This window comes from Pinus tabuliformis, chromosome 8 (assembly GCF_031772625.1).
Source record: "Pinus tabuliformis cultivar Carrire ecotype Pingquan chromosome 8, CPIR1, whole genome shotgun sequence".
In the NCBI taxonomy this organism is placed as follows: domain Eukaryota; kingdom Viridiplantae; phylum Streptophyta; class Pinopsida; order Pinales; family Pinaceae; genus Pinus; species Pinus tabuliformis.
The window spans coordinates 680869175-680894644 of record NC_142294.1 but is presented as its reverse complement, the minus strand read 5'-3'; the positions used below and the strand labels follow the sequence as shown (position 1 = coordinate 680894644).

At 39.7% G+C, this 25470-nt stretch overlaps 1 protein-coding gene across 1 annotated transcript in view; it reads right to left on the bottom strand.

Moving 5' to 3' along the window:
- LOC149237419 (MLO-like protein 9) overlaps nt 1-24711 on the bottom strand; it is a 291291-nt gene extending 266580 nt beyond the window's left edge. Inside the window, exon 1 of the mRNA XM_089369266.1 lies at nt 24138-24711. Within this exon, the coding sequence (XP_089225392.1) occupies nt 24138-24260 (123 nt within the window). The 5' untranslated portion in view covers nt 24261-24711. The remainder of the gene's footprint in view (nt 1-24137) is intronic.
- Nucleotides 24712-25470: the final 759 nt, after the last annotated feature.

Genomic DNA, 25470 nt, shown 5'->3' with positions numbered 1-25470 from the left:
ATGAACTATGGCATACGAGGATGGGACACTTCGACCATGGGGCTCTGAGAATTCTCAGGAAAACAGTATCAGGAGTTCCAAAACTAAGTACCGAACGAGATGATGTATACAGAGGGTGTGCTCTGGGCAAGTATGCCAAAGTAACGTTTTCTAGAAGTAACAATAGAGCTAAGAGTGTTCTAGGATTGATAAACTCAGACATCTACGGGCCGATGTCCACAAAAGCTCTTAGTGGTGCCAAATACTTCGTCACTTACATCGATGACCATTCCAGGAAGACTTGGATCTACTTCTGAAAACCAAGGATGAGGTTTTTGGTTGATTCAAAGAGTTCAAGGCTCTAGTGGAGAATATGACAGGAAGGAAGATAAAAGTGTTGCGCTCAGACAATGATGGAGAGTATGTTGACAAGGACTTCACCGATTTTTGCACTAAGAAAGGCATCAGAAGAGAGTGGACAGCTCCCTTCAATCCAGAGCAAAATGGAGTAGCAAAAAGGAAAAACAGGACTATCGTGGAAGCAGCTAGGGCAATGTTGTATGATCAGGATATGCCCAAATTCCTGTGGGCAGAAGCATGCAGCACGATAGTTTATGTCCAGAACAGGACTCCACACAGGGCATTGGGAAAAATCACTCCGGAAAGGGTCTTCACCGAGAAGACGCCTTAAGTCAGTCATTTCAGGATATTTGGGAGTTTAGCGTATTGTTGTGTACCTGAAGAAAAGAGAAAGAAATTAGATCAAACTGCTGAGAAAGAATATCTTGTGGGATATAGCGAGAATGCTAAGGCATATAGAGTCTATCTTCCAAGGAGTAGGAAGGTAGTAGTTCAGCGGGATGTAAAGTTCATGGAGGACAAAGCTTTCAAAAATCCTGAGAAATGCCTTCCAAGGAGCAGTCAAAAGACGATCCGTTGGTCCAACCACTTCGACCAGCATAAACTAGTACAAGAAATTCTCTTAACGACAAATCTTCAGAACAGGAGGAATATCAGGAAGAGGAAGCGCTGATAGATGTCTCACTATCAGTGGAAGAACGAGTCGGGAACTCTGACAGATTCTACGGGATACAGAGGACTTCATTGGTGCACCCAGGAATGATAAAAGGGAGTGAAGACAGCCAAACAGATACCAAGCCCTAGTAGCTCAGGTTGGGGAACCTTCTAGTTTTCAGGAGGCCGTTCAGCATCAAGTATGGGTAGATGCTATGGTGGAGGAATACAATTCTATAATGGTCAATGATGTCTGGGAAGTGGTACCTATGCCTCAAGACAGGTCAGTGGTAGGTTCGAGATGAATCTACAAAGTCAAATATGTTGCAGACGACAGAGTGGAGAAATACAAAGCCAGGTTTGTGGCTAAGGAGTATGCTCAAAAGGAAGGGATAGACTACGAAGAAACCTTCGACCCAATAGCCAGGTATATTTCTATTAGAGCCATGATATCTCTTGCAGCACAGATGGGGTGGGAGATTCACCAGATGGATGTCAACACGACATTCTTGAATGGGGTAATAGAAGAGGAAGTATATATTGAACAGCCATAGGGTTTTGAGACACATGAGAAGAAATCTCATGTATGCATACTAAAGAAAGCCTTGTATGGGCTTCAACAGGCACCTAGAGCATGGTACAGTCGAATTGATGGCTACTTGCGGAAGATAGGGTTCGTCAAGAGTGACGCATACCCTAATCTCTACTATCTTGTCATAGAGAATGAGCCTCTAATCCTAGTGTTATATGTGGATGATCTTTTCCTAGCAGGATCATCCAGGCTCATCAAAGACTGCAAGAAGAACCTAGCCACATAATTCGACATGAAGGATTTGGGATAGATGCATTATTTCCTGGGGTTAGAAGTTTGGCAGCAAAAGGGTGAGATCTTCCTTGGACAAGGGAGATATGCAACAGAGATCTTGAAGAGATTCAGGATGCAAGACTATAGACCTATGGCTACTCCAATGATGACCAACTGGAAGAAGATTGATGCATCAGAAGATAAAGACGTTGATCCCACCTTGTACAGGCAGCTTATAGGGTCCCTGATGTATCTGGTCAATACCAGGCCAGACATTTGTTACGTTGTCAACACCCTTAGTTAGTTCATGGTGGAACCCAAGAGGGCGCACTAGGCAACAGCCAAACATGTTCTCAGTTATATACAAGTAATAGTCGAGCATGGACTATTGTACACCAAAGGCAATGACATTAGGCTGAGCAAGTTCACTGACGCCGATTGGGTTGGAAGTTCAATAGATCGGAAAAGTACAACTAGGTACTATTTCAACATTGGATCAGGAATGACCTCCTGGTGTAGTAGGAAACAAAAATCTGTGGCTCTAAGCTCAGCTGAAGCAGAATATATGGCAGCTAGCACAGCTTCGCGCAAAGCCATATGGCTTAGGAAATTGCTTGTGAATCTATTCAGGAGAAGGATGGAAGCGACCAGGATTTTGTGTGATAATCAGAATTGCATCAAGCTCTCTAAGAATCCAATATTTCATGATCGATCGAAGCACATTGATATCAGGTGTCACTTTGTTAGAGACTGTGTCCAACGAGGAGCAGTACAGTTGAGGTACACTCCTACAGAGAACAGGTGGCAGACATCCTCACCATGGCTCTAGGAAGAACAAAGTTTGTTTATTTCAGGGAGAAGATCAGGATGGTGAAGAATCCATTTCATTAGCAGAAATGGGTAAGTGTTGGGAGTTGCAGCACAGCGGTTAGCAGTGGCAGCGCTATGGGCAGCATGATGCAGCATGTTGAGAGGGAGCTGCAATACAGATTTAGCAGTGGCAGTGGCAGTGTCATGAGCAGCAGTACAGTGGATGTGGGGCAGCAAGCCAAGCATCAACACAGAATACCGATGCGGATGATCAGTGTGATGTTTCTATGGTGAAGCATTGCTAGAGCACATTCCTCGCTAAGAGGGATTGTTGATTTTGGGTAGCATTGGATGTGCTCTAGCCTTGAAACTTGGAGGAGAAGCTAAGGCACATGAGATCTCCAAGACCCAGAAATCATTTTGAGAAATTCAACCCGGATGAGGAGTTATTAAAATAATTAATATTTTTAATAGGTTCCAAAGTCTAAACTTAGGAAAATAAAAATATTAATGGGTATTAATAAAGATAAGGTTGAGAAGCTTCTAAGAGATAAGGATCAAGTCTGTTTTAAACTTAGCCGTTGATTAGAGACTTAATCTCCGCTGTTGATTCATCAATAGGAAAAGTATAAGAGAAGACTTGACGATCATTTGGAGACATACTGGCAGATACTCAATATCTCAAGGAAAATCGATTCTCAGAGTAGGAGATCGATTTCAGAGGGAGAGTTGCAGGGTGGAGGAAGAGGAGGGCATCAGCAGCAGTCAGTGACTGAGGAGGAGGTGACGCATGGACATTGAGAGAGCGCAGAGAGAGACGCAGTCCATAGGAGAGATGTTGCCCTCACACAAGCTGATGCACAGGGACGCAGAGCCACTCAGAGCCACACTGAGCCATGCAGAGTGACACAGAGGTGACGCAGGAGTGGGAGAAGGGTCTCCAAAGTGTCAGAAAGTTTCCAAGGGAAAGTCTCAGGTGTTTTCTTTCAGTTTCTCTGTAAAACCATTCCTTGTAAAAGCGATTGTTGCTGAAGATTAATAAAACCCTCATCTGCTACACTTGTTTTCCTGCATTAGGTTTTTCCGGGGACAATTGTCCAAAAACAACTATGTTGATGTGATTGGTTCTTGTGTATGTATTTTATCTATGTAATTATGTGATAACTGCAGTACAATTTATTTTAATATTTGTTGAAGGGATTTCGTAAATAACTTATTGTGAAGAATAAGTAGGTGAAATAAATCAGTTGCTGCAATAGAATTTCAGATTAGAAATTTTCACAGTATGATGGTTTTGAGGCATGTATGTGCCTTGGTTGTTTGACCTTCTGATGCAAGAAATCCTTGCCAAGGGATGGATCGCCCGGAAAGGTGAGTGACTGCACGAAAGGGGTGACTGGATTGCCCGAGGGACTGTGTAGCAAAGAAGGGAAGGTTGGGGATGGATTTGTTTTGGTCATTAGAATAGCTAGATAGAATCAGATGCTAATTGGGAATGAGCCCTGGAACAATGAGCCAGTAACTGTTCGCTGAGAGGACAAATGGCGCAAGATTGTAGCGATGGACATTGGATGCTATTGTGACTTTGGTAGTGGATTTTGAACTTCTTGAGAAGGAAGTGAATCCTAGCATTACTTTTGAGGGTGGAGGTGTAAGCCTCTGGATTCCCTTGTTGCTGATGCAGGCATCGTATCCTTTTATTTGTTGGTTTAGCAAATGTGCATATGTGTATATGTGTTTATTGCAAATACCGTAATGAGCTATGTTATAAAGCTCCAATAAACGATATGTTTATCATGTTTCAACAGTGGTCATTGTAAATACTGCAATGAGCTAAGTTATAAAGCTCCATGGATAGTATGTTCGGTTGCAAAGGTCTTGCTTGTTATAGGTGTCATTGAACACCGAGGATGATGTTCCCCCAAGGGGGAGGGGTCTATAACAGCCCCTGGTTAAAAGTTCATGTAATAAAAGTTAATAAAGGCAAAATAAGACCAATATTAAGGGACAATTATTCCAAGATGAATGGTGGGCAAGACATCCTAGTGTGGGTGTTCATTTTGGTTATTATGGCTAAAGAAATTGGCAAAGGCTTTGGAAAGGCAAATGGCATTTTTTGGCACAATTATTTGTGAAAATAATGGAAATTAAGAGAGAAAGAAGGAGAAAGGTCACATGTTGCATGTGAGGAGGAAAATGAAGGAAAATAATGGAAAATGAAGAACATAGAGGCCTCATTGATAAAAAGGCTTCTGAGGATCAGTTGGCAAGCTTTTGCTTAGCTTTGGAGCAAGGGAAAAGCAAGCAAAGGAAGGACAAGGAAAAGTAAGGAAAGCAAAGAGCAAGCAAGGAAGAGCAGGATCAAGCAGCATCAGCAGGAATACTTGCAGGTAACATATTGCATGTGTGATTTCCTCGCTGGTTTTGACATGCATGGCTTTGCATCTTGGTATATGGTTCTCTTGTTGTCGGTGGCATGGTTTTGTTGGGTTATGACAGTGGTTTTTCAGCCTTGCCTTGCCTTTTTCTGGATAGCCATGGTGTGATGGGATTGTTTTCTCGGTTTTGAGCTTTGGAATTGCCAGATGGTTCAGAATCCGGGGCAGGGGTGGTCTCAGGAAAATTCCCAAAGGCCTAGGAATCCCTTGACCGGTTTTGGCAGGATACACAGTAAAGCCTGAGGGTGGAGTCTCGGGTTAGGGCCTAGTGATCTGGTGTGGATTGTTATAAAGCCCAAAAACTGGTGTCTCGGTTTAGGGCCTAATGATCCGATGTGGATTGCGGTAAAGCCTGAGAGACAAGGAGGCGAAAAATTCCTTAAGGATAGTGATGGAGTCCAGAGGCATTCCAAGCTCGGTTTGGTTTGTGATCTCGGTGCTAGTTTTGGTGAAATCACGATTTGGTGAGGATGGAGGTGGTTTAACCTCTAGATTCCCTTGGCTGTTTTTGGATTGGTTTATCCATGAGATCCCGCATTCATGCTTGGAATATGGCACAAGGTGTTTGGTCAATATAGTGTGTCCTAAATTGCTATTTCAAATGTCAATCCGGGAGTCGTAAACTGCTGAAGTGAAGTGCACTGTATATGCAAGATAACCGATTTCTTAGTTCTTTGTCGTTTTTGAGTTTTTGGTTTGTTTTTGGGTTTATCTTTCTGTGGATTCCCTAGTGTGAGATGGCGAAATTGAAAGTCAAATATGGATGGTAATGGTGATTTCTACAATGATTCAAGTATGGATGGTAATGGTGATTTCTACAATGATTTTCCAAACTTTAAAGTTCTCAAAAAGAAGGTTTCAAACTGACTGTGATGAAATCAATTCTCAAAAGGAAATAAATGTACCAAAATAGTGAACTAGTGACAATGGCCCAGTATCCTTACTGCTGTATGAAAAGAAAATAAAAACTGAACTCAAAGCAACTCAAAGACTGAAAGCAAAGCAAACTAAATCACACTACTTCAACCCACATTCTGACCCTTCACCTTTCAACTCGCTCCGGCTATAATAAGTAATCATAAACAAGCTGAGTAATATGATATCTAAATTGCAAGAAATCAAATTGCATAAAAGGAAACTAAGATTTAACTACTCATTCATATTTCAATTCTTGAAAATGACATAAGTAATTTAATCACTAACTTGCAGGAAAGCAAACTAAATCATACTACATCAAATAATATTATGATTCCTCACTAATTGAGTCGCTTGGCTATAGGAAGGAAATCATAAACAGATGAGTAATATGATATCTAAGTGGCAGAAAAGTAAATAAGCAAAGCAAAACTGAAAGAAATGACAATGCTGGAATTAAAACTCAGTAAATGAATCAGCAGAAAGGACAAGATGATCTCATGTCAGTAGTCATTAAAACTATGTAATTTGCCCGGGCTGCCTACAAGAACCTGAAAGACAAAGACTGATCAGCTAGCAACCATGAGAAAGCATAAAAGAAAAGATAAACAACAGTTAGTATAAATATCATGAAGTATGTACAAGCAACTAATTATAAAAGCAGTAACATAATGAAAGAAGGCGAGAAATTATACAGTAGACATAGAGCCTTGGTGTACAGGGGCCCTCTGCAACCTCGGCTAATCAATACTCAGTCACAAATCGAATTCAAGAATGCTGTCTTCTCACGTATTAAAGTGCAGTAAAACATAGAAATAGAGCACAGTACAGTGGGCTCGGAAAACACAGTCAAGATTACATAAAAAGCTAACTGTCAAGCGTTTGATAACGCGTTATTTATAAGTGAAAATGCTATAACTAATTCCTAGATTCTACGCTGCCAAACAGACACGTAAATCTCCACAGCCTGAGATCTAGCGGTATGGTAATTATGACAGATAAATCCATGGAGTGGTGGCTGCTCGATTCAGTTCACGGATTGATCCACAGGTGTTGGCACACCTCCGGAAATTGAGGATCTTGCCACGCAAAACTTCACGTGGGCAAAACAGAGCCGTGCCACCACAAAACTCTTAGTTTGACCCCTTTGACCGTCTTTGACCATGGCTGTTTTTTAGTGATTCGACTGAACTGAGGGGACACGCTCCATGTACATATCATTTGCAGCTTGCCCATGTGGCCGGATTCTCCATTGGACACCTGTAACATAGTCTTTAACAAAATGGTTGCGGAAACTTGAGCTGGCTGCGGAAAGTGACAAGTTTCCGCAGCTGATTGAACAAAAATCTAAATCAAACAGCAGTCATAAACATAATTAGGAAACCATTTCATAAGCTCTTTTTAGACTAATATGCAATGATTTGACAGCTTGGTGGATCAAGTAAATGGAAAAGAACGCTGAAAAGGTATATAGGGAAGATGCAGGTTTGGGACTCAACATACCCCCACTGTGAAGGTGTTGCATGTCCTCATGCAACCAAAATTGTAGTCATTCCCTTTTAATCCATATGTTCTGAAACCTCTGCTAGGACATCTAGTCCTCTTTTCTTCTTCGTTGGTGCTACCACCATCCTGGGTTTCCTTATTAGACATCTGAATTTGAGATTGATCAATTCTCTGCTCAATTTTCTGCACTTTTTCTTTAGTTTCTTGTTTTTCTTTTGCCATAGTCCCAAATGAAGCATAGTGTTATCATGAATAATTTTATCTACTTTGCTCTGCTTTTTAAGTGCTTCATTTTCTTGCTTGATATGCCTGTTTAGAACCTCTAATTCAAATACCTCTTGCTTTAAGGATTGAACTTGGGCATCTGGTGTCATGTGGGGCAGAGTGGTACTCGAACCTGCAGCTGTTTTTTCTAAAGATTCAAGGTAGTCATATACCTCCTGTTGACTGGGATCTATTTCAGGTGTCTTTCTTGGACTGAGTTCAAAATCTTGTGGAGGAGGAGGACTGCTTTCTAGCTCTGGCCGAGAAGGGCTTTCATCAACATGTGGAGGACTAGTTTCAATACTTGGCTGAGGACGAGGTGGACTACGGCCAGCTGGAGGTTTCTCAGGTGTTTCCCCACCCAAGTCAATGAAGTGGGGCCATTTTACTTGTGTTTTACTCCCCTTTCCTCTAAGCCTGGTGCTTCTCCTTAAGTATGGTGGACTAGTACTCCCTTCTTGTATGCTCTGTTTCCCTTTTTCCTTTTTCTTTGCTATAGCAGCCTGTTCTTGAAGATGCACTAATCTCTCCGACAGTGTTTGATAATCTTCCTCTATAGATGGCTCAGGTGATTGGTAGACTTCTTGTATGTTTCTTTTGCCTTTCACTTTTCTCTGTTTCTTGTCCTTAGTTCTGTTCTCTTTTTCTTTTTGACCAACTTCTTGAGTTTCTGTAGTAGGAGAGTCTTGGACTATGGTATTCTTTTCTTTTCTCCTACTCTTTCTTGGTGTCTTTGGTGTACTACTTTCAGATGCCTCAGATGGCTCTTGAAAGTAGTTTCTTATCAAGAATTGTTCCCAGGTATCTTTGTTTTTCTTCAGTTGGTCCTCAATGAGAATCTTTACAAGTCCATGATGATATAGATGAGGTTCTATATTTCCTATGTGTTTTTGGACTGTGATACTCATCTTTTTCAAACTCAACAGTAAGAAATAAGGCAAATTAAGAGTTTGACTCTCTAAGAAATTCATCAACAGTCTAGCATGGTACATGTACATTGAACCAAAGCGTCCTTCGCAAGTGATAAATTTTTGGATAACTAACAGCAGACTTGCCCATTCTTCTTTCAATGCATGAACAGGAATTCCTTTTGTAAACACAGTGGTGTCCATACCTGGGTTTCTTAGCATAATTCTCCATGCCTGTTCGTCCACGCTTTTGTTCTTAAACCATCGCTCACCTTCCTGGGGTAAGCCTGTGGCAGCTGCTACTGTTGTTTCAGTCACCGTGAGCTTCAAGTCTCCAATCTCCACCATTTGGCCATCGAAAGACCGTGCAAAAGCTTTGGTTACCTCTTTATTATAGCCCTTAAACTTTTGGATGAAGCGTAACCATTTGGCTTTCTTCAGCAAATCTTTTGCTTGAGGGTAACCTTCTAAATATTTCGGTCCTTCTGGTTCTGCTCTTAGTAATCTCTGTTTTGAATTTCAACTGAAAACTCAATTGCGTGTGAGGGTTTAGCAGAGGGAAGGTGGCTCTGTTGCAGGGTTTATAGCAAAATACAATGGCTGCAATCGGTAGATGGATAGCAGGTAACGAGAGTGCTTCGGGATTACAGGCGGAACAGAGGATGAGCAGCCGCAATAAGTTCACAAGATGAAATGCGAATGTATGTGAAGAAGATGGTTTTAATAGAATGGTAAGTGAATGGAGTGAAGTCGAGATTTTGAATTAACGACTGCGTACGAAATGTTACACGTTTTAATGGATGGCTGCGGAAAATGCGGTGGAGAGGAGCCGTAATGGGATAGGTCACATCTCATGATTACAGGTGGTGAATGAAAGTGCAGTCGACTATGAGTTTAAACCCGAAAATCAATCATGAGACCGTTAAGAAATGAATGCATGGTGTGCGGAATAATATCGTGGAATGGTAGTGGGTAATGGAGCTATCCTAACGATCATTGCACATAGTAGAGCTTTTATGGTTTGATAACTATGCATAATCATGACTTTAATTGCTATTTGATTAAAAAAATTTGCTCATACCTTTGGAAACCTTGTCATTTCTTGCTCATAGCTTTTAACCAACTGCTCTTCCTTGATGTCTTGGAGATGCTCCATGTCTTCATAGCATATGCTCAATTACACCTGCATTTTCATGATTATTGCACTAACATTTTGACTGTGAATTTGAAAAACAGAGTGGTGGCTGCGGAAACTGCTTCTGGCTGCGGAAACTGCTACCAGCTGCAGAAACTGACACAGCACCCTCTTAGCTGAACAAAGATAGTTGGATAATAACTAACTGAGTGAAAATAGTCCTGAAAGGGACTTTTATTGATGAAATGAAATGAAATGAGTGAAATGGAGTGAAATGAAGCGGAGTGAAGTGAAATGAAAATGAGATGGAGATGGACTGGAATGGCAAATGAGGTGGAGTGAAGATGGAAAAAGGAGAGGAGATTTTTTTTTGGAAAATATAGAGTGTCAGGTGTCCCTGATTTTCACTCTACATTTTCTGTATAGGACCGCCAATCTGTGATTGGTTTTCGGTCTTATACAGTTTTTTTTTTTTTTTTAACTAAAAGAAACAAAGGCTAGGCTGGTGGGGAAGAAGGATTCTTCTTCACCGACCTTATTGCAGAATTCTCTTGAAACATTTTGACAAATTCCTCTTTTGAGAGTGGCTTATTATAAATTTTTAATCGGTGGCCATTCACAATGAGAGGAGTTTGAAATTCATCAATGGTCTTGATTCTTACCGCTCCATTGCTAAAGACTTTGTCAATCTCATATGGCCCAAGCCAATGAGTCTGAAATTTACCTTTGAAGTCTTTAAACTTGGAATCAAACAGTAGTGCCCAATCTCCCTCTTGAAACTTTTTCTCTTTGATGTATCTGTCATGCCACTTAGCTCTTTGATGTTGAACTAGATCAGTTCTTAGAATTGCTTCTTGTCTGATCTCATCTAGCTCATTCAGCTGCTCCATTCTGTGCTTTTGGGCTTCTGATAGATTCATCCCCAACTGAACTGCCATCTTGAAAGTCTTGACTTGAAATTCAATGGGGAGCAGGACTTCTTTCCCATAAACAAGTTCATAGGGAGAATGCCCTGTTGTGTTCCTCCATGTAGTTCTGTAGGCCCACAAGGCTTCAGGAAGCCTCTCTGCCCAATCTCTTCTGTGTAGATGGACAGTTTTGGTGATGATGCTCTCAAGAACTTTGTTTGTAGACTCCACTTGGCCATTTGCTTGCGGATGGTAAGGAGTAGATTTTCTGTGCTTGATTTTGTATTCTTCCATCAGCTTCTCCATCAAGTTAGATGTAAATTGACTTCCCTGATCTGTCACAATTTCTCTTGGGACACCAAAACGAGTAAAAATATCCTCATAAAGAAAATGAACAACTAAATTTTCAGTGGCAGAAGCAATGCTTTGGCTTCTACCCATTTAGTGACATAATCAATGCATACCAATATATACTTCTTCTGTTTAGATGGTGGATTAATGGGTCCAATGAAATCTAAAGCCCATTTTTCAAAGGGTTCGATGAGTACCTGTGGTTGTAATGGCATTTCATTTGAAAGAGTCAGTCTCCCAACTCTTTGGCAGCTGTCACACCTTCTGACATATTGTTTTGTATCTTTGAAGAGGGAAGGCCAATAATATCCTAAAGAAAGGATTTTATAAGCCATCCTTTTGTCAGCAAAGTGTCCACCGCATGGTTCATCATGACATGCCTTGAGGATGTCAGGCATTTCATCTTCCCGAACACATCTTCTGATCACACAATCTAGCCCTGTTTTAAACAATTCATTAGAAATCCATGAATAATTCGAACTCTCCTGAATAATTCTTTTTTTCTCACTAGGAAATAAATGTGGAGGTAGCTTCCCTGTAACCAAATAGTTAGCAATATCTGCATACCAAGGAGTCTTAGTAGTTACTGCAAATAAATATTCATCTGGAAACTTATCCTCTACAGGAGAATCTTGTTAGTATTTTGGATTCTAAACAAAAAATCAGCTACTGTATTTTGTTTCCCTGGTCTATCCAACACAGTAATATTGAATTCTTGTAAAAGTAAGAGCCATCTTGTAACTCTGCCATTAGTAACAGGTTTATTCATTAGATATCTAATTGCAGAATGATCAGTATGGACAAAAGTTTCATAGCCTATTATATAATGTCTAAACTTATTGATTGCATGAACAACAGCTAAGAACTCTTTTTCAGTCACAGTATAGTTTAACTCGGTGGGAGTCAAATTTTTACTGGTGTAGTAAATGGCATAAGGAACTAAATCCTTTTGACCCAACACAGCTCCTAGAGCTGTATCTGAAGCATCTATAGAAATATGGAAAGGAAGTTTCCAATTTGGCCCTCTCAAAATGGGTGCTTCAGATATTCTTGTTTTCAAAGTTTCAAATGCAGATTGACAATCAGGATCCCATTTGAATTCACAGTCTTTTGTAAGTAATTTGAAGAGTGGAGATGCTATTTTGGTGAAGTTTTCGATAAATCTTCTATAGTATCCAGTAAATCCAAGAAAACTTCTAACATCTTTCTGACAATTTGGAATAGGCAACTTGGAGATGACTTCAACTTTTGATCTATCAACTTTAATCCCATCCCCCGAAATATGATGTCCCAAAACAATACCTTCAGTAAACATCATAAAGCATTTTTCATGACTCAATGAAAGGTTTGTTTCTTTACACCTTATAAGGACTTTTTCCAAATTCTCTAATGCCTCTTCAAATGAATTACCATAAACTGTAAAATCATCCATATAAACCTCTACACAATCATCGATTAGATCAGAAAATATTCCTAGTACTGCCCTTTGAAATGTTGCGGGTGCATTACATAATCTAAAAGGAAGTACTCGGTAAGCAAAAGTTCCCCATGGACAGGTAAATGTGGTCTTATCTTGATCTTCAGGTGCTACCTGAATTTGATTATAGCCACTAAAACCATCCAAAAATGAAAAATACTTTTTGCCTGCTAAAGTATCTAATCCCTGATCGATAAAGGGTAAAGTAAAGTGATCATTCAAAGTTGCTTTGTTCAATTCCTTGTAATCAATGCATACCCTCCATTTACCATTCTTTTTAGGTACTATAACCAAAGGAGAAACCCATCGGCTATCTGAAATTGGATAAATGAAGCTTACATTGAGTAGTTTTTGGAGCTCTTCTTTCACTATCTCCCTAAGGTTTGGATTCATCCTTCTCTGAGGTTGTCTGATTGGTCTACTATTTTCCTCGATATAGATGTGATGAATGCAAGTCTTAGGGTCAATACCTTTCATATCGGTATACTCCCATGCAAATGCAGTAGAATGTTTTTGCAAGATTTTGGTTAGCTCTCCCTGTTGTGATTTTTCCAAGTTTTTGTTGATATTCAATGTTTTACCTGGAAAGATCTCAATGGCGGAACTACCAAACTCTTCCATAGAGAAAAGAGACATTTGTCTAGATGATAGATACTCAATGTCAGAATCTAACTGAAATTGTGTGTGGTCATATTCTGAAAATGTTTCAAAGTTTTCTAATGTGTTCAGAATTTGACTATCTTCACTGATTTCAGAAATGGTAAAGACAGGTTGTATAGTATCCTCATCATCAACCCACTCATTATCTCCTATTTCTGTAATTGCTTTTGCTGGAGGATACAGATTGAATTTCTTTGTCGAATTACCATCAGAAATATACATATCCCCAGACCTACAACTGATAAAAGCATCAGCTGTGGCTAGCCAAGGTCTTCCTAAGATGAGAGGGTGTCCTCCTAAATTACTCTTGGGAGTTAAAATCATAAAATCTATTGGATATTCCCAAGAGTCTAAGGAGACCGAAATGTCTTCTAATACACCATCTGGTTTGATAATTAATCGATCTGCAAGTTGCAGTAAAGTAGGTGTAAAAAGAAGATTAGGAAGTTTTAGCTGTTCCATAGTCTGTCTACTCATAATGTTGATAGCAGCCCCTAAATCAATCAAAGTATTTGGTATTTCTACCCCATTGATATGTGTTTTGACAATTGGACTACCGAGATCTACATACTTCTGCATAGTAATTTTTCCCATCATGATATCTGCAATTTTTCCTACCAGGTGGATTCTTCTTGTATCTCTCGGTTTCCTTCCTGGTCTTTTAAGACTCAACTCCTTTATTGTTTTTGCTAGAATAGGAATCTCTCTAATGGCTTGTAACAAGGGAATCTTGATACAGACATTCTTTAATTCATCTAGAAAATCATAGTCAGGCAACAAGATTTGTTTTTCCACCCCTTTGTCAATTTGTAATCTTTCAGGAAAAGGAGGTGTGGATGAAGATGCAGGTTGCTCAACTATAGGAGTTGTGGGGGTTGACTCTTTTTCTTTTTCTTTTTGAGTGCTTGGGTTTTGAAAAGATGCTTCAGAACCTTTATTGGCTTCAAGAGAATCTTCCTCAGAAATGCTTTGCTTTTGAGCATCTATAGAAGGCTTATCTAAAACTCTACCAGATCTGAGTTGTACATCATTGAGAGGAACAATCATATAGGTAGGAAATTGTTGTCCTTCTACCATGTAAGCATTTTGAAGGTTTTTATTGTTGGGGTTCGGCAATGGCTGGGAAGGTAATTGATTTGTCTTCTGTTGGAATGGAAGCAAGAGTTGAGAATTTGGATTCTGTTGAGAAGGTTGTTGTTGTTGTGGAAATGGCAATGATAGTTGTGGATTTTGATTTGGAAGTTGTGGAGCTTGTTGATTTTGAAAAGATGGAAGATATTGATAAAATTGAGCAAATCTCCCATAAGGATTTTGCATACTTTGTACCCATGATTGAAAAGGATTTTGAGGTTGGGACCAAGGTTGTTGCCAAGGATTCCAATTTGGTGGGGGTTGAAAGTTCATAGAGTTGTTAAACCCTTGATTTTGTTGCCCCTGCCAAGGTCTCCTTGCAACAAAACAGAGAGACTCAATTGAATTTGGATCTTCTTGAAAGACAGCTTTGAGCCCAGGAATTGAAGGACAATCCTTGGTCTCATGGTTTTCTGAACAAATCACACATGTTTCTACAACTTTTGCATCCAAGGGACATTCCCTTAGAGCATGTTTCTTTCTACATTTTGGGCAAAAGATGGCCAGAGCTTCAGCTTCTGCTTTCTGCTTGTTTTGTATTTTAAGGGTGTCTAGTTGCTCACTAAGACTCCCTAAGATATCAGTTTTGAATTCATCAAGCATGTTGCCAATCTCAGCCCTACTTACTGATCCAGTTGCAGATTTGTTTGCTTAATGAGAGAAGGATCTCTAGGCCCTTTTCCGGTTTTAGATTTCCCCTTGAGAGATGGACACAACTCTGCTATATCATGAAGTGGAAGTTGAGATATATCTCCTTTTCCCATCATGTTCAAAATATCTATCCATTCATCTCTAATGGCTTTTAATAGAAGGGCTTTCAAGGTTTCCTCATCTAAGTTATTCATCTTTGCTCTTTTCAAGTTGTATTGAAATTTTTCAAGTAAATCCTCTAAGTTTTCATCTTCTCTTTGCACCATTTTGAATACCTCATCCTTATGATTGGTGGGCATACAATAGTCCAGGTATCTATCCAAAAATGTTTGTTTCATATCATTCCAAGTCCTAATGGATTGAGTGACTAATCCCATGAACCATTTCAAAGCAGCTCCTTTCAATGTTGAAGGAAACAATTTGAGTTTTTGAGAGTCTTCCAGATAATCATAAGTTCGACACACGACTTCAAACTCAAATAGAAATGTTTCAGGATCCTCATTTCTTAACCCATGAAAGTTTGGGAGGACAGATGGTGAGATGTTTTTCATTGTTGCTCGAGAATCCTCATCGACTATAGGAAATCCGAATGAGTTATCTCCATCCCTATTTCCCCCATTGTTACCTCTACCTCCTCCATTGTTTCCTCCTCCTCCTCCTCTACCTCTACCTCTACCAAATCCGTTTACTACTTCCTCTGTCATGATAGTTTCCTCAGAGACTTCAGAGTCCTCTGGTTCCTCTACTAATGGCGAACGAGGAGGAATTTCTCCCTCTTATTCTTCAAGTGATTCTACTTCTTCAACTACAATGTGTCTCCCTGTAGAAGGAAAGAAAGGATCTTTTCCTAATTCAGATTCGATGGATGGTGTGGGAGAGTCTCCTAATTCAACTACTGCCTCTTGAATTCCAGGAATCCTAAGGCTAGGAGTGTGAGTTGGAGATGATGGAGGTGTCTCTTGTCTATTCCTTGAAGTAGATGGAGTTGTAAAAATTGAACTCTTGGCCCTAGCTAAAAACCTTCCCCTAGAATCTCTTGCTCTATGCATGTCATTTTTTTTATTTTTCTTCAAGTCTGGGCTTCCAGGCTCTCTATTCCTTTCTCTTGGCCCTAGCTAAAAACCTTCCCCTAGAATCTCTTGCTCTATGCATGTCATTTTTTTTATTTTTCTTCAAGTCGGGCTAATAATTCTCTTTCTGATCTTCCAGGTCACTCTAGGTGCAAGAAGAGAGCATACTCAAGAAATTATTAAACCAATAACTTTATCTTTTCTGATCCTCCAGATCACACTAGGTGCAAGAGGAGAGCATACTTTGAGAAGTTATCAATTTTTCCTTCCTTGAAATTTTCTTGTTTTTTTTTTCTAAGAAATTGGCTACCTAGTTTCACTTCCCCGGCAACGGCGCCAAAATGTTTGGTCAATTTAGTGTGTCCTAAATTGCTATTTAAAATGTCAATCCGGGAGTCGTAAACTGCTGATAACCGATTTCTTAGTTCTTTGTCATTTTTGATTTTTTGGTTTGTTTTTGGGTTTATCTTTTGTGGATTCCCTAGTGTGAGATGGCGAAATTGAAAGTCAAATATGGATGGTAATGGTGATTTCTACAATGATTCAAGTATAGATGGTAATGGTGATTTCTACAATGATTTTCCAAACTTTAAAGTTCTCAAAAAGAAGGTTTCAAATTGACTGTGATGAAATCAATTCTCAAAAGGAAATAAATGTACCAAAACAGTGAACTAGTGACAATGGCCCAGTATCCTTACTGCTGTATGAAAAGAAAATAAAAACTGAACTTAAAGCAACTCAAAGACTGAAAGAAAGCAAACTAAATCACACTACTTCAACCCACATTCTGACCCTTCACCTTTCGACTCGCTCCGGTTATAGGAAGTAATCATAAACAAGCTGAGTAATATGATATCTAAATTGCAGGAAATCAAATTGCATAAAAGGAAACTAAGATTTAACTACTCATTCATATTTCAATTCTTGAAAATGACATAAGTAATTTAATCACTAACTTGCAGGAAAGCAAATTAAATCATACTACATCAAATAATATTCTGATTCCTCACTAATTGAGTCGCTTGGCTATAGGAAGGAAATCATAAACAGATGAGTAATATGATATCTAAGTGGCAGAAAAGTAAATAAGCAAAGCAAAACTGAAAGAAATGACAATGCTGGAATTAAAACTCAGTAAATGAATCAGCAGAAAGGACAAGATGATCTCATGTCAGTAGTCATTAAAACTATGTAATTTGCCCGGGCTGCCTACAAGAACCTGAAAGACAAAGACTGATCAGCTAGCAACCATGAGAAAGCATAAAAGAAAAGATAAACAGCAGTTATTATAAATATCAGGAAGTATGTACAAGCAACTAATTATAAAAGCAGTAACATAATGAAAGAAGGCGAGAAATTATACAGTAGATACAGAGCCTTGGTGTACAGGGGCCCTCTGCAACCTCGACCACTCAATACTCAGTCACAAATCGAATTCAAGAATGCTGTCTTCTCATATATTAGTGCAGTAAAAACATAGAAATAGAGCACAGTACAGTGGGCTCGGAAAACACAGTCAAGATTACATAAAAATCTAACTGTCAAGTGTTTGATAACGCGTTATTTATAAGTGAAAATGCTATAACTAATTCCTAGATTCTACGCTGCCAAATAGACACGTAAATCTCCACGGCCTGAGATCTAGCGGTATGGTAATTATGACAGATAAATCCATGGAGTGGTGGCTGCTCGATTCAGTTCACAGATTGATCCACAAGTGTTGGCACACCTCCGGAAATTGAGGATCTTGCCACGCAAAACTTCACGTGGGCAAAACAGAGCCGTGCCACCGCAAAACTCTTGGTTTGACCCCTCCTTTGACTGTCTTTGACCATGGCTGTTTTTGAGTGATTCGACTGAACTGAGGGGACACGCTCCATGTACATGTCATTTGCAGCTTGCCCATGTGGCCGGATTCTCCATTGGACACCTGTAACATAGTCTTTAACAAAATGGTTGCGGAAACTTGAGCTGGCTGCGGAAAGTGACAAGTTTCCGCAGCTGATTGAACAAAAATCTAAATCAAACAACAACCATAAACATAGTTAGGAAACCATTTCATAAGCTCTTTTTAGACTAATATGCAATGATTTGACAGCTTGGTGGATCAAGTAAATGGAAAAGAACGCTGAAAAGGTATATAGGGAAGATGCAGGTTTGGGACTCAACACAAGGCTGACTAGCTGAAAGAAAGATTTGGTTCAACCATGTCTATGGTCGGGTGGTAGGTGGAAGTCCCGAACTTGGTCGTCTCTTGCCTATGTTTAATAAAAGCTAAGTTCTCTTGCTTTAGGGGTGGCACTACATGGGAAACTTCGATTTTGGTTGCGTGGCCCCGCATCCCAGCACCATATACATCGCCCCCCTTCGCTCATTATGACCCCATTAACAATATTTCCCATCCATGTCCACATTTGTCCATTTGGTCCACAAGGAGTTAGCCTCCCCCTCCCCTTGTTCACACCTTGGGTCAAGCCTGGAACAATGCCCCGGAGGTTGATGCATGTGAAAATTGGCAACTAGGGCCAAACTCCACATGGGTCATCTTATTTATGATAGATGATATTTTTCTTGGATTCCTCTCTCTAAGAGGTGTAGGATTAATCTAGAGATCATCCGATTCTGACATGTACAAATGAAGTTATGAATTTATTTTGATTATGGACAAATTGTCAAGGTCGACTAGCAAATTTATGTAGGCTCAGAAGCCCAGCAGTCATGTCTATTCATCCTCAACGTTGCATAGAAATAGAAGATGACTTAGCCTCATTTGGACACACTCATCTTCACACATCTCTCTCTCTCCTCATTGATTGGGTATGCATTCTAGGTAGCATCTCTCTCCACGCGTGCAAAGGAAAAAAGGACGAATTTTTTGTTTTGGGCATTGACTGCGTTGACCGAATTTCAGGGACAGTTTGACCAAGCGTTGACCAGCAGCGTTGACCTCTTTGACTGCAATTTTGGTGGAGAAATTCTGTCCCAACAGGCCACATTTCTGGGCATAGAAATCGAGGCAACCCGTTGACTTTGACCAGCATTGACTACAGCGAGGGCAATCTATTGACTGTTTGACCAGATTTTGACTGAGCTAATTTCGGACTGTTTTGAGGGCTGATTCATCTTGCTGTTTGGAGGTCGAAGTTGACCGAATTGTTGAGGGTCAAATCTGCCTTGTTGACCAGCATTGACTTTTCTGGTTAGGGCTCTTTTGCTGTTGTTATAAATTATCAGATTTGTGAATTGTACTATCTTTCTCTGCTGAACTATTGAAGACTATAAGAAGAATTGATCAATGGTTTCCCCACATTGGGGTTTGTCCTTGGCTGGTGCCACATCTTGCGTCCTCGTGACTTGGCTTGTCTTCTACTATTTATGCTTATGTTCTATCTACATTTTACTGTCATGTTGATGTGATTGCTAAACTATTGATATTGGGCTAATAAAGAAATTGAAGTAAAATTGAATTAAGGATAAGGGTATCAATTTCGAATTCCCTTCTCCTTTCAACATTGGGTCCTCTGGCTTCTTTCTTTTGCTTCCCTTTAGCTCCGATACCATGTGAAAAATCGATTACACGATTCTTACTGCAGCAAACTGATAATATTCTCCTACTTTTTAAGTTACATGAACAAGTTATTTGCAATTTTCTACAGCAAATACTGAAATACATACACTGCGGTCCACACAAATAAAATACTGCGGAAAGTAAATGTAAAGAAAAATACCGACACAAATACAATCATAATGACATAGTTATTTTTGGACAATCATCCCCGAAAAAACCCAATGCGGGAAAACCGGTGCAGCGGATGAGGGTTTCTTTATTATTCTTCAGCAAAAATCTCATGTACAATTTACAATCAACAGAATAGAATAGGATTCTCTGTGAAAAAATTTACAGATGTTTCCTGACAAGTTTCTGATCCAGGAGAAGTCCTCTTCTTCCCTCTGCGTCTCACTGTGTCCCAGCATCAAACTTTCCCACGCAATTCTAGCGTCAGACTAACTCACGCAGTTCTAGCGTCAAGCTGCCCCTGCACTGTCTCTGCCTACATCATAGCATCTGCGTTGTCCTCCCTCTGCTCTGCGTCTTCTTCCTTTGCACTCCTGACTGATGCAAATCATCCTCACTCTCTCTTCCACCTGCAACTCTCCCTCTGATTCGATTTTCTCTTTCCGAACTTCAACCAATGGGAAAATCAATCTTACTCGGGCAACTGAGAATCTGCCTCTAGTGTGTTCTCCAAGTGCCCATCAGGTCTTCTCTTATAATCCTCTCTTTGATCAATCAACGGCCTAGATTAGATTCTAATCAATGGTTAGGATCATTTGACTCGATCTCTGCCTTCGTCTAGAAGTTCCACCCATAGTTTAGATTAATATCCATTAATTATTTTAATTTCTTAAGTTTAGACTTAGGGTCCCATTAAAAATAATTAATTATTTTAATAAAACTGTTTCCGGGTGAAATTTCCCAAAACAATTTCTGGGTATTGGAAAATGCATGTGTCTAAGCCTTCCTGCAAATTTTGAAGCCTAGAGCACATCTAATGCTACCACAAATCAACACCAGTGTTGTTACATTACGCACCCAGTTAACAAAACTAATGCCATTCACTGACAATCCATCTACCAACGTTGCACTATACTGGGATTTTCCCTATAATGTGCAATGCTCAACCTTCTTAGGCCCGATATGTCGATAGCCCAATGGCCTTGTTTCGATTAGCTCTTGGTCCTAACTCCTATCGAGCCATGTGACTAGGGCTAAGGCTAGGCTGGCCAAACTCCAACTTTTCGATACTCCGCCAAACAAAGGGGAAATTTATCCCCAAATTTTCCAAATGGTTCTACACTAAGGGACTCAACCCCCAAATTCTCTTGATAACTTGAAGCATAGGGATCAAACCCCGAAATTCGTTCTTGGCAAAAATAAGGCTCGAGCCTCAAATTCCTTGGCCACTTAATCTCTTCATCCTTAGGCTTTCCACTAGTTCAAGAATTCTTTGGAGAACCCCTCCACACTGAACATCAGATGTTCTAGGAAGGCATTGTCTTCTTGAATCTCTTCTTCTCATTAGGGCTTTTTCTCTTGCTTTTGGATCCCATCCTGAACAAGACCTTCAAATGCTCACATCAAACATAGGGCTCCTCTAGTCTGTCCAGGGCAGCCTAAGCTTGTTGATTCAAACTCACAATGAACGACTTAACCAAAAGCTCAACAATAACCAAGAACACGAATCTAGTAGTGTTGTCCCTTTTGAAAACACACCATACATCACAAAGATTCATAAATGAATACAATGGGCATCTAAACATTGGGCCATGTGACTAGGACTAAGGCTAGGCTAGCCAAAATCCAACTTTTTCGATACTCCGCCAAACAATGGGGAAATTTATCCCCAAATTTTCCAAATGGTTCTACGCTAAGGGACTCAACCCCCAAATTCTCTTGATAACTTAAAGCATAGGGGTCAAACCCCAAAATTCGTTCTTGGCAAAAACAAGGCTCAAGCCTCAAATTCCTTGGCCACTTAATCTCTTCATCCTTAGGCTTTCCACTAGTTCAAGAGTTCTTTGGAGAACTCTTCCAGAAGACATTGTCTTCTTGAATCTCTCCTTCTTATCAAGGCTTTTTCTCTTGCTTTTGGATCCCATCCTTAACAGGACCTTCAAATGCTCACATCAAACATAGGGCTCCTCTAGCCTGTCCAGGGCAGCCTAAGCTTGTTGATTCAAACTCACAATGAACGACTTAACCAAAAGCTCAACAATAACCAAGAACACGAATCTAGTAGTGTTGTCCCTTTTGAAAACACACCATACATCACAAAGATTCATAAATGAATACAACAGGCAATAAACATTGCACAATCAACACTGCTAAGGCTAAACTCTTAAATCCCGAATATACAACTCAGATCATTCTTATTTAACATAGATTAAGGGCTCCCATTCCACACAACATTTTATATTCATACAAGAATGCATTTCAACAATCAAGCAAACCATGTTAATTGCTTAGCACATTGTTCATGCATATTCATTACAACCTACCAATGCACGCATACATAGTGAATCCAACATAATAATTAAACATGAAATATTGAACAACATTTAGAGTTCATATACAAGGAAGAAATATACTTATATGTTCCTCTTAAAAATGTTGGAAACTAAAGAAGGGATTACCACTCTCCACCCAACCGTAGGCACTGCTACACTGCAAATTTCTTGCAGCTAGCCACTCCCCACTCAAATCCGATGTCTAAAGGATGGTTCACTTATATGTTCCTCTTAAAAATGTTGGAAACTAAAAAAGAGATTGCCACTCTCCACCCAACCGTAGGCACTGCTACACTGCAAATTTCTTGCAGCTAGCCACTCCCCACTCAAATCTGATGTCTAAAGGATGGTTCACTTAGGGTATTACACCCAAGGGGTCAATTTAGGGGATAGAGGATGAAGGTCAATCTCCTTCAGCTAGAAACAAGGATGCCACTTCTCAAGCACTGAGTCTGGGTTGAATACATAGCAAAATATGGCCACTGAGGGCTGACACAGCACAAAGGGAGACTCCTTCGCTGCTTCGTACAGTTCCCTCTGCAATCCTCCCTCTTTCTAGAGCTTCACATGCACAAACACAACTAAAATAGCAGAGTTCTTCTCGGTCTACCCGACTCAAACGAAGGGCTCTCTCTCTGGTTTCCTCAGCTAACACGCTTCAAGCTTGGATTCTGCAGTCCATTTTCTAATCACAAGTTTACAGGGTCACAAGTCTCAGGTTCACAAGGGCTTTGGGTTCACACACAGTGTGGGTCTCTTTTCTATTTCTGTCTCCAATCGCTACCATACTCCAAACTCTATTCAGAATGACTAACTCAGAAATTGACATATTTTCTCCCCACGAGTGTTGCTTTACACGAGAGAGGTCCAGTGTCCCTTTCTTGGGCTGCGAAGTCAACAAGGACTCTGCTGTGAGATACGTAGACCATGCTCTTGTAACTACTTAAGCAGTTGGTAGTTCAACAAGAACATCAGGGGTCAAAGCATTAAATTTAGGAAAGATAGGAAACTTCCCAATCTCCCTTACAGGCTTCCTAAGCAAGCTATCCTTTCAGACATTAGGATCTATAGAGGCTTGTCCTTCTTCAGCTTTAGTAGTTTATAATTAAATCAAAATATTTACATCTGACAGTCTTGGCTATATATCCATGCTGGCTCTCCAACATTATCATTCTTTAATTACATTACAAAACTTGGAGATTAGAAAAAGGAACGTTACAATGAGGTGTAAAGTGCTCTTTGTAAATTTTTTGTTGTTATATTTTCATTTTTCTTGGTCCTCTTAGGAAACACTTTCATGGAGAAAAGTAGGAGGTAGTAGATTAAAACAGTTCTCATTAAAAATATCGTGTACAAGAACATTGAATCCGGTTATCCCGGTTATCATTTTCGAAAAGTAGTTCTGTTGGGCTCTTATGAAAAGTATGGTGAAAGTTTCCAGTCCTCCTCAGATTTCCTTGCACGTTGTAGGTTACTCTAGCGAGTTGTCTTTGGACAGGCACTCAAAAGATTTAATCCTGAGAAGTTTCCAATTGTTTGTTGCATCATTTAAGATTATGTTCGTAACAATCCTAGTGATCTAGGTCACTTTACAAATCCGTTCCAAAAAATCAAATAGAGTCACTTGAAAAGGGTGACAGATAGGGCCGAAGAGTAAAATCAATTATTCTACATGCTTTGTGGCCTTTAACCTGGACTGCATGGAGGATATGCCTGTTGCAAATCTGATTAGGAAGCTCTAAGAGGCCTTTTTCCCTTTCATGTCGTTTGTCCATTGTCTTGGGTTAGTATGGTAAGCAGGTATGTGCCTCTTAAAGGAATCGAAAAGAGAACCAGGGCATTGATTTTCTTTTGGTTACTGACTGGGTTGAACCAGGGTATTGATATGTCTAATAGGTGCCAAATTAAGGTCTTGAACTGAAGATGCTTCTAAATGTATGGCCAAACTGGGTCAAGGTCATTGATTGATCACCCAAGCACCAAATTAAGGTGCAGAAATGAAGATATTACTAAAATTATGGTTGCAGAATGGAAGTAAAAGCATACCTTTCCAATGCCATTGATGCTTTCTTCAATAATTATAGAAATAACAACAAAGACGAAGCCGACAATTGCCACTGCCCAAGTAGAAGTTTGATCTAAAGACCGAGCTCCGCTACTTGCTGTCATATTCTTTCTTCAAGGGTCGCTAAGGGCTTCTCAATTAACAAAAAAAGCTCTTCAGCAAGGCTGTGGGATCGATTCCCCAAGCTATTGCATAGACGTTATCCTAAGAGAACCTAAGCTCTTCAACGATTTTCCTAAAGCCATACTGAGCAACAGCAGAAAGAGATGGTGATATGAAGTAGATAATTTACTTTAAAACCCTATGAATGGGGTTTAGTCATCATTGCATTACTGATTCAAATCTTATGAGGAATATTCGAGAGTGGAATCCATTTAGGGAATAAAAACCATGGACTAAGTGTCCAGGTCTACACAATCATGAATACAACGTGTGTAAATGAACAAATCATGCTTCATCCATCAATTGTACGACATTCTAACTGACTCTGAACACTTCCCAACTTATAATCCAATTAGGTACACTACAGCTCTACGACTTGTCTCAACACTGAAGCTTTAGGACTGTGACTAGCTTATATATAATTTGATGACATGTGTTGAACTGACACCGTCAGAGTCAATTTCTCTTTCATAATAACAATGTTTCTCTATCGCTGTCGTCCACGGATTCACTTTAACTATTCACGGGTCAGGCCACAATTTTCTCCGGATTGACTTCTGTGACGTAAAAGTACAAGCACATTTTTCTTTTTCGTTTTTTTTTTTCATTGAGTCACTTTCTTTCTACCTGCGCTAACGGCACTCTCCTTGTGTTGATACTGGGTTGTGTATCAATAGTATAATTCAAACGCCTCGGACAAACTCCCAAGCGTGCTTAGCTACTGCCATCTTCTTTTGAAACGACAGAGCTGCTCATTGGCAATTGAGAAACAGCAAAGAATCTTTGCTGCAAATCAAATTACATATTTAACTAACTGACAGCAGTATTAAAAAAAATGCCATTTCAACTTTCCTTCGTTGCAGTGCTATCCAACGCGCCTAAAATTCCACTAGAAAATTCCTTTTTGGGAGACCAGTCCAAACAATATTATCATCGCAGACAATAATATGGTACAATTCAGAATCATGTTAGCTGTATTAATGACAGCTATTTACAATCTATCAAAGTGCCCTGCTTATTTCACATCACGAATCATGTTAGCTATTAATACAATTTATCTATCAAAGTGCCCTCCTTATTTCACATCACAATTTTTATTGTTTTAAAATATGTGATTTTTAAATATGACCGAGTACACTATAGAATTTCATG